Raw genomic sequence first — 10,755 nt, 5'->3', positions numbered from 1 at the left:
GAGAAAACATTCTCTCAGGCTTTCACAGAGAGCATATTGGCCAAGTATTGGCCGTGACTCATCCACATGGCTGACACTGACATAGGTTCTACAATCTGAGGTACAGGATCTCAGGATAAATCCTGAGGGGATTTCACTGACCTTATCAGGCCCAATTGCTACAACTCTTATTGCATAGGTCCCGCTTTACCTTGGCGTTAACCATGCAGCAGAAAAGTATAAAAGCAAAATATAATAAGTAAAGCCATGCTGTTATGTTGAGCTGCAGGGGACTCAGGTCAACAATTTCTGACATTGTCCATCAAGCGAAGGACTCAATACTATTATGGGCTACTGGACTCTTTTAGAATATTTTGATGAGTTTACACACCTATAATGTTCAAATAACGGAACTTAAAGAAAAGGCGTATACAAATGAATGTCCATTTTGTATCCATGTATTCAAAATGGTTAGGATAGATATATAATTACATTCTCTTAATGAATAGAGGGATTTGTTCTAGTGGTGTTTGTAAATAGGATATCATGTCCGCATGTTGTACAGCAATTAACCACTGGGAGGAATGTATGCAATGCGTTAATTATTGAAACTGTCCTAGCAATTTGATTTGAAACTGTCTCATTGCTATTTGCTTATCAATAAAATTATGGAAAAAAAGAGTTAAAGTAGCCACGTTACAGCTGCATATACATACCCAGACTTATAGCAGCACAACTCATAACAGCGAAATCTCGGTGTCTATATGCCCATCAATAGATGAATAGATAAAGAAAATATAATATTTAGCCACAATAAAGTACTACTCTGCCATGGAGGAGGGTAAATTTGAGTTATTTGTAGGAAAAATGGATGTACTTTGAGATCCCAATATTAAAATAAGACACACATGCCTAAGAAACATAGTTTCTCTAATATGAACAACAAAAATATAAATAAGTTAAAGAGCAGAATGAAAGGTAAATGAAAGGAAACAGGGATATACAGTTGCAAATGGGAAGGGCACCAAGACAAGAAGAAGGGAGAAGAACAAAAAGGGACATAAAATTTAAAATGTATCATCAAATATACCAAATAGCCACAGTGAAATTATTCAATATGTATTACAAATATATATTAATTAACGAATAATAAGTAGAACAAATAATGCAAAATAACACTTTCTCTAAATCATCATATATGGACAAATTTCTAGTCAATTCTCCTCCAGCTTTTGTACCTCTAAATTTGCTACCAGACTAATAAGTTCTCAAAAATATGCTTTGAAAGGAAATACTTGTCATGTAATATCCAGGAAATGTGAAAACTTTTGTAATATTAGCATGCATATTTAGTAAAACTACCATAATCTTTAGGTGCATTAAACATTAAAAAGTCTTACAGTTAGGGCAAAACTTTCATGGTTATAATTATTTTTAATCTATGCGTCATATACTTCTAAATTGTATACAAGAATATTTTTAAAGATATTCTACCCTATGACATCAGCTTTCTTATAATCAACATGTCTTTAAAGGTTTTTTCCCACAATGAGAAGAATCTCAAATTTGAATGTGAATAAGTTTCCTAAAAGTAACTTAGATGAGGATCTCACAGAAAGGGTTACTCACTTCTTGTTTCACATGAATTCTGTAGGACTGAGGTGGAGGTGGAGTCACAGTGTAGCTTTCTGGTAACGAGGAGTGAGCCTTATTATTCATGATCTGATAAATCATATGCACATATGTAGGTATATACTCCAATGGTTCGATCACATAACTGACATTCTCAAACTGTAACAATCCTCTAAATGTTCAAACACAAGAAAAGAAATAAAAAGACAAGACATGTTTTCCATGAGAAATATAAGTTAATGTTAAATATGTAACATCTATTAGGTAATGATCTTTGCAGTGTTACCTAAGCACACCCTATCAGATTTAAATTTATTTTTCCCCCCATTTTTTGTATTTTGTACAGGGTCTCACTATGCAGCTCAGACTCCTAGTGATTCTCCTATTTTCAGCCTCCCAAGCACTGGAATTACAGGCATGTGTCACTACGCCTGGACTTGTTTACTGGCTCAGTGTACCCCAGAGACAGGACCACGAGACATATCGGACTGGGATTAAACCCTGGTCCCTGCGCTTGCCTAAGCAGGCATTTAGTCTGTTGATCTATCTCACCAGCCCTTAAATTTAATTTTTAATGATCAAGAATGCAGTTATAATACTCTGAGATAAAATATGCAAATACAGATAAGGTAATATTTAATCTATACTGTATTATGATATTATTCTCAACACTATTTAAATATGGTCATACAGGCTATTTTACTGCCAAAACCTATGGTTTTTTTTTTCCTTTTCAAAACCTATGAATCTTTGTGGAGACCCATAGAACAGCTTTCCTTAAAAGAAGGGCATTTGTCTCCATTTTAGCTAAACCTGACTCTACTTCCATGTATTGATATGTATGGAGTTGGCCATGATATTTCTTTACCCCATCAACTGGCTTTAAGCAATGCAAATTGATATAGCTTACATGCTGATGTGAAGACTTTAAAGCAATGTGACAGGTCATATGCATGAGGTAGGCCTAGTGACATGGTACTGTCCTGCTGTTGGCTGAGACTCAGGCTCAAGAAAGAAGCCCTGAGTCTCAGGGCATGAGGACTGGACATCAAAGCTGAAGCACTGACCCTAAAAAGCAAGCTGTGCTGTGTAGACTATTCCTTCTGTATATCTTTCTCTGCATATTGCAGAGGTGTTATTATGCTTCCTACCAAGTGCAGCTCGTAGTACTCATGTATTTCCCACAGTCAATCATTCCCTAGATACTCTTATCTTTGTCAATTAATAAAATTTGGCGTAATTGTTTGTGTCTAGGTGTCCCCCCCGCCCAAGCCTCATGCAGTCATTGGGGCAGGCTTCTGGAGTTTGTGATAAATTCATGATTCAATGCTGGAATTATGGGTGGAAGTGTTACACCCACCTTGGGGCAGATAGCCTGTATGTAATATAAGGAGGGGAAAGAGGCTTGCTAGCTGCCATAGCCACTGCTCCTCCTTTTGCTCTTTGCTGTTTTCCACTGCTATGAATGGTTGCTCTCTGCCATGTACCACTCTGTCTTGGAGGCAGCCAAGTGTTGACTGACACCTCCACAACGTGTAAGCTAAATAAACCTTTTCCTTCCTTGATTTTGTTGAGTATTTTGTCCAAGCAGGGAGAGTAAAGTAACAGAGACACCTGGTTTCAGGCTTTGGTCCAGTGAACAGCAGTATCTTCAACTTTTTCTTTATCATTTTATAGTATTCAATATACAGGTCTTTAACTTTCTTGGTTAAATTTATTCCTTAAAACTTTTATTTTATAGTAGGTAGTACAAATCAAATTGCTTGTTTTATCTCCTTTCCAGGTAATTTTTGTAAAGGTATAAAATGGTACTAATTTTATGTGTTGAATTTTATTCTACAACATTACCAATACATTTATTCAGTTCTAAAGTTTTGGAAGAAATATCTATTAAAAGAGGAAGAGATAGAATCATCTGTGAATAATCTTTTACAATTTAGTTGTTGTTTCTTTCCTTCTCTTGCTTCATTGCTAGAGCTATGTGCTATGTTGAATAGAAGTGGTGATAAGTAGGTATAAGTAGGTATTCTGTCTCATTTCTAACCTTGGAGGAAAGGATTTCTAATTTTCATGGTTTGGAATTACGTTAGCTATACAACTGTCATTTATGGCCTTTAAATGGTCGAGACATATACTTCTCATTTTTTTTCATGAAAAGGTATTGAATTACATAATATACATTTCTGCTTGGAATTTCAGCTTTTTTCCCTTCATTTTGATCATGCTACATATTGTTTTTATTGCTTTGTTTATGTTAAGCCATCCTTGCTTCCATGAGACAAATCCCACTCTGACTCAATGAATGTTCTTTTGATGCATTTGTCAATTACATTTGTTAATATATTATTCAGGATTTTGGCATATATGTTTTTTGAGGATGTTAGCCTACTATTTTCTTTTCTTACAGGGTCCTTTACTAGTTGACATGGCAAGGACAGCCTTGTTAAAAACAGAAATTCATACATTCCATATATTTTCTATTACAACCTTTAGGAGTTTTGGGGACTCCTACTGTACCCCTCTTCATGACACTGAGACATTTTACTGCATGAATTTTATAATTGTAGGCCTAGCATAGAAAGAAAAATAGGGGAAGTGATACAATGAAGAGAAAGAAGTACAGAAAGTATATAAGAAAAACATCAAAGTCCATATGTCTTTATCTTCATGATACCTTGGAAAAGCTTCTGGAAAGTAAGGTATTACTCAAGATCTTTAAATGTGGGTGCTCTGGAACATGCCATTACCTGAGTCCAGCACAGGCACTTAATACCACAAATGACTTTGGAACTTCTGCTGCATGTCCTTCATAAAAACAATGATCCTAAAAAGAAGTATAGGAAGTTATACTCATTGATGTTTTACAAATGAAGTCCTTGATTTGACCACTATTCCTAGATATTATCCATTAAGATATTTCATTGCATTTTCTCTGCTTCAATGCTTACCTCTTCATCTTATTATTTATTGATAATCATGATCCCCATATTCCCAAGTCATTCTTGCTATAAATCTAAAATTCAAAAAGCATTTCTCTTAACTGAATCTTTTCTTTGACAATCAAATAGCTTCAGCACTGTGTTTAACTGCCATCACTATACAATTTACTACATTATTTTGACTGCAACTGTGAAAGTTTTCATTGTATTCCTTAGTTGCCCAAAGAATCTTGTTTTCTTGATTTTTCTGTAACATCTCACTATAGAGATAATTGATTATTCCTAGTTTATATTTCTTTGTTAATGACTTAACAATATTTTCCTTTCCTGAGTCTTCCCCTGATATTCTCTTTCAGTATTCCTGGCTTTTCTTTTAAATCTAGTGGCATCTAAAATCAATTATATTCCTCTGTTCCACTAAAGTGGAAAATTTTAATCTCCATCTTCATTATGAGTTGATCTGTATGCATCTTCATCACTAACTACTTCCTTTTTCTCAAGAAGCCTAGCCTGCAGCACAGCCCCACAGTGTGAAGAGATCTTATGCCCAACACCCACTTACAGCAGTGTGTTTCAACTAAAATCACCACCAAGCCCTTCTCAGTGCACATGGGATATACACAGCCTGCTTCTTTCTAAACAAGAGCAGGAAACATCAACTAGGTGCTGTCAACATGACCTGTAGCTACAAGTTCTTTATGGAGTGCTAGAAAGATAACAATGCCTAACTATCAGCCCAGGGAAGATAGCAAGCAGTCCAGAACAGAGAGATTTATTCTTAACTATGCTGGTGGATGATCATGAGATATTCCCCAAACAAAGAAACAAAGATAGTCTCCTAAGTTTCACAGTAATTTTCCTGATAAAGAGGGTCAAATAAAGCACATGCATATCAGTAGCTAACTGGGAAAATGCTTTTCACCCTACCGATCATTCAGTACCTACCTTTACCAAATAATACCAGAAAAACTTCATAGACTAATAGGTATAACAAAACTACAAGAAAGAAGGAGCTACTGCAGAGCCAGAAAAATGAAGTTCAAATATTGCTAAACCTAAGAAGATAACTTGTCACTCAAAGAGGAACCATACTAAATCTAAATTTAAACTGGAATACTAGTTTCCAGTCAAAGAACTAGTGGCCAAGATTATGGTGAAAGAAGATGGAGTAGGAAGCCTCAGATCCTGCTTGCTGAGGTCGATGGCTCAGTAGAATAAGTGCTTGCCTAGCAAGTGCAAGGGCCTGAGTTCAATCCCCGGTTCCACAAAAAAAAAAAAAGACTCACTATAAAGTTATAATTCATGCTTAAAACCTCAAACAAACACTCTTATATGGATAGTGAAATCTAAGTAGAATATTCTCTCTTCCCTAAAGAATGAAAAAATAAACAGGATCAAGTGTTTCCTTACCCAACTGCTACATAGAAAATCCTTCATATTTATTAAGTTATGCACATCACGAAAAGAATAAAAACTACAATCACCAATGCCTATATTGAGATAACTAGTATCTTGGATTTATGAGGAGAAGGTTTTAGGGCACCCACAATAAACTGCATCGATGAAAAATTATACATCAACTAAAGAAAATGCATTAATAACAATCTAAGCAAAGAAACAGAAGCTGAAAAACATATGAAAATATGAGAACTTAAAAACATAATAACCAAAACAATCATACACTAGCTACATTAAATAATACAGTGGAGATGACTGAACATAGAAATTGATGAACAGATCAAGTAGAATTTAAACTTATTCAATATGAAAAATAGAGCAAATGAGCTGGTAATTCTGTGGAGCCTCAAGGACCTGTGGAACAATTACCAAACATCCAAAATGTATTTAAAAATCCTAGAAAGAGAAGAGAAAACTGAGGCATTGAAGAAGTATTCAAAGAACGAGTGGCCAAGATTGTGGTGAAAGAAGGTGGAGTAGGAAGCCTCAGATCCTGCTTGTTTTAAAAATTCACTATATAGTTATAATTCATGCTTAAAACCCCCAAATAAACAAACAAACACTCTTTTATGGATAGTGAAATCTAACCAGAATATTCTCTTTTCTCTAGAGAATGAGAACCAGACTCACTAAAACAAATGGGGCTTTGTTTCAGGCTCTGAAGAAGCTAGAGATGGTGCACTGAAGTCATGACAAGAGATCTGTAGTTCCAAGTTTCTTTAAGGAAGGGAGGATTTGTCTGCATGCCAGGTATTAAATATATTTAATATTACAGGTAATATAAAAGGGAATTATTAGGATGATATGAAAATACACTAAATGAGAATACAATTACACAAACATGAAACTCATTGGAAAGGTAAATATACAGATAGAATATGATGTTACTATAACATTAGTGGTTAAATTACTTTTAATTCTAGTAGAAAATGTAAAAATACAAAAGTGGTAAACTAACTATAACCAAAACATAAAAAACAGCAATCATGAAAACATTCAACTAAGCTACAGGGAGGTTAATATGGAGAATATCTGTTTACAACTTAATTTAGTTTGCTAGCTTAAAATATATTGTTACCACCTTCCAATGTTTTATGTAAACCACAATAGAATCCAAAGATAGATCAAGATATAGAATATGTGATATACTTAAATTATTCAATACCTGAGTGCCTTAGAAAAGTAATAAAATTATGCAATGTGTAAAAACATAGAAAATATTTAGGACATCATTTGGATTGAAACGAACTACTCAAATAAAGGTAAAAGATGCTAAATCATTTATATGAGTCTTTCACATATTGGCATTCACAGACTATAACAGCATAATGGTGGTTAGGCCCCAAGTGTTCACACAGACCATAATGACCTCTGAAGGTTATATTCACTGTGCACATTCCTTCTGATACTGCACCTGCTGACCTGGTTGCCCAACTCTAGCATAAAGCATAAAGCATTCCTGGCTTCCACAGCCTATGATCCCATGATATCAGGAAATAAATGTGCTTCAAAGATACCCCAACTTTTACCCCCACCCAGCTATTTTGGGCTGAGACATGGTTTAAATTAACATCCATTGAATATTCCTTATATGATTAAACCCCTATGGAAACACTAGCCAAATAAAAAGTTCAGAAAGACATTTCCCAATTCTAACATAATTTCTAAATAATATGTTGAAACCTTTCATATTTTCCTTAATCTCCTATACAGCAGCAGTAATTTTTGTGTACATGAAAAGGTGCTTAAACTTGCACTTGCAGATGCCTTTGTTGCTCTGCCTTCTTGTTTGAAGAAATAATACTCTTTTCTTTGAAATAAATTCTACACATACTTCTTCAAGTGTAGGTATGTGTTTTGAGTGAATTCTTTAATCAAAGGATAAAATAACTGAGGATCAAAGAATTGAAGGGCTGGTTCCTTGTTGCATCATGACCCAGTTTCCTGCTGATAAAACTAAAATAACTTAACACCCCTATAATCATTAATAAACTGAATTGATAATTTTATGGTTCCAAGAAACAAAACATTTCTTTAAAAATTAGAAAAAGTTGGTATTAAAAAGAATGACCAAAATTAGCTGTCTTTTTTGTACATTCTCAAGAATTACAAGAAATTATCAGAGAATTAACAATGCACTGTATGCAAGCAATTTTCACACCAGTAACAAATTTCAGTACAGTTTCAGGATTTGAAAACCAATCAGTGTATTCCACTATTTAATCCCAGATACATAGCACTGGGGTAGCAGGTCCATCCCTTCCTTTTCCATTCTTAATTTGTATTTTAGAATCATAGTAGGTGACTGTGTGCCTCAGTGCCTTTCCATGAGGGACACAAGAGACAAAGTATGTGTTTACCCACTTGGTAAGATAAAGTGAAAGTTGGTGCATGCATGCAAAAGTAGCAAAACAGGATTTCTACCAACTTAATCTCCATCTAACTGGCTTTGGAGTTGTTTATCTAGCGATCACAGAGGGTCCAGTAGACCCACACTACTCTATGACTTGTTTTTCTTTTGATTTTTCTGATAGAAGCAGCCCAATTCAGGACTATGGAACAAGAAAAACCAGATTTGCAAGGTTTGGAGGTCAGAAGTGAATTATCAGATTATGAATTGATGATGAAGATGAGCTATTATGGTAAAATACATGTTTTCATAACAAGAGTGGTATGGCTGGATGGTGGTGGTGATGATGGCCCTGATGACTTTGATACTGACCAAGTTAGCCAAAGGATCAGTGACAGTGAATCAGAGCAACAATCAACTGATACATACTGATAGGGAATGCAGACCTCCTGATTCAGATGAAGAAAACACCAATGTGAGTACATATTTGACAAGTTGAAATGTTATGAAGTTCCATGCAACCAAATGGAACAATCCAATATGAAAAGAAAGTCTGAAAATATAGGGAGGCCTTGGCAGGGGTGAAAGGTATTGGACAGAATGTCAGCACCACCATTTAATGTTGGAAATTTTGACAGAAAAATGCTACAAGATGCTAAGAAATACATAAAGGATGAAATGCAAGTAAAATATTCTGTAGCACTGATAGCCATATTAAAAAATGCATTTACTATGACACCTCACTAATTGAACTGAAAGCATGTACTATACTAAGCAGAGATTTTTGATGGTGATCAGAGGAATGCAAGAGACTCCTAAGAAAAATGATTGGTCAAAATATGGCTTAAAAATGTATGCCTATGTAAATGCCTTCAATTTAGACATTTATCCTGGAACTCAGTCATTAAATCCTTATTTGTATAGTAACAAACTGGATGATGTTGTGGACAGACTTGTTGCTTCCATCTCCCACGCTAATCAGAATGTGCCATTCAACAATATGCTCACCAGTTTTCAACTGATGTTAGGTTTGCTAATAGAGCACAAGTTGACCAGTACAGAAACTGTACACAGGAACAAAGCAGAAATTCTGAATGAAAAGTTACAATTTTAAAACATAGCATTGCATATTACAGTCTCTGGATCTCAGAAGGATATAAATTGGTCATATATATGGCAAAGAAAGCAAATTAGTACTGTTGATGTCAACATTTCACTGTGATAGAAATACCGATGGGAAAATCTTCACAAAATGGAAACTTGCAATAAAACCTTTCTACAACAAAACCAAAGGTGAAGTAGATGTTGTTCATGAGTTATGCAGCAATTATGATGTCACTTGATACTCAAAGCACTGGCCAATAGTTGTGCTGTACTCAATCCTCAACATATATGGCATAGATAGTATACAAAGAAAATAACAAGTGCAAATATCATGGAGAAATTTTCTTAGAGGATTGGGACTGGAGTTCATAAGAAATCATTTACAGCAGAGGAAAAACAAATACTTTTGCCCAGGGAACTATGTTAAGAGCTGTGGAGTACATTGGTGAGCTTACAGATGAACAGGCAGATGTAACATCACAAAGATCTACTATGAGAACAGGAAAACAAAAAAGATGTCAATTGTGTCCTAGACAAGAAATTATAGGAAAACAAAACATGTGCTATGAGTGTAAGTGATACTTGTACACAGACCATGCATTTTTCATGTGTGAAACCTTCCCTGGTTGCAATAGTTGAAGCAAAGCATATTTCTGAGGTAGACTTCTGTTTGTTTTTACACTGTAGTTCAAATAGGTTTTTATTTTTGATGTTATGTTGCAGGTATTGTGAGTAAACAGCTGACATGAAAATGTTGATGCCCACTTTAAGCACTTATTACTTACTTTATTGAAAGCTTATTTCCCTGCTAAGTAAATGTTTTACAACATAGTAGGAAACTCCTGAAAAAACATGAAAAGAGAAGTGATAAGACTGCCACATATGAAAGAAAAGCTAAGCATATGTGCATATGGCTTAAAAATTTATGCGCTTGAAATACAAAGACTTACTATGCCTTCAAGACTTATTATGCCAGTCCTAGCCCAGGTCCTGTGAGTGTGTAGGAGAGCTTCCTGCTACCCTACGTATGCGGGACCTACGACTGGCCCAGGAGCAGCATGGGTGAGACCCTTTTCCACCCCTTTGGGATTCCCCCCACAACTCTGTAGCACCTCCGTCACCCCGTCTGTAGAGTAGGAATTTCTGCCACATTCCAGGAACCCCCAGACCCAGTCCTAGCCCAGATCCAGTGAGTGTGTGGGAGACCTTCCTGCTACCCTGTGCTAGCGAGACCTATTACTGGTCCCAGCCAAGGCACAGCCTGGGTGAGACCCTCTTCCACGCCCTTGGGAC

At 35.6% G+C, this 10,755-nt stretch overlaps 1 protein-coding gene across 2 annotated transcripts in view; it reads right to left on the bottom strand.

Annotated features, from left to right (window-relative positions):
* LOC101573490 (A disintegrin and metallopeptidase domain 3-like) overlaps positions 1-10,755 on the bottom strand; it is a 181,533-nt gene that overhangs the window by 114,692 nt on the left and 56,086 nt on the right. For both annotated transcript variants that reach the window (XM_023722016.1, XM_023722017.1), the window contains 2 exons: positions 4,359-4,435; positions 1,609-1,783 (listed from right to left, as the gene is read on the bottom strand). In XM_023722016.1, coding sequence (XP_023577784.1) covers positions 1,609-1,783; positions 4,359-4,435 — 252 coding nt within the window. The remainder of the gene's footprint in view (positions 1-1,608; positions 1,784-4,358; positions 4,436-10,755) is intronic.

This window comes from Octodon degus, unplaced genomic scaffold (genome assembly GCF_000260255.1).
Source record: "Octodon degus isolate 3935 unplaced genomic scaffold, OctDeg1.0 scaffold00088, whole genome shotgun sequence".
Lineage (NCBI taxonomy): Eukaryota > Metazoa > Chordata > Mammalia > Rodentia > Octodontidae > Octodon > Octodon degus.
The sequence above is the reverse complement of the archived record's forward strand: the minus strand, read 5'-3'. Positions and strand labels throughout refer to the sequence as shown.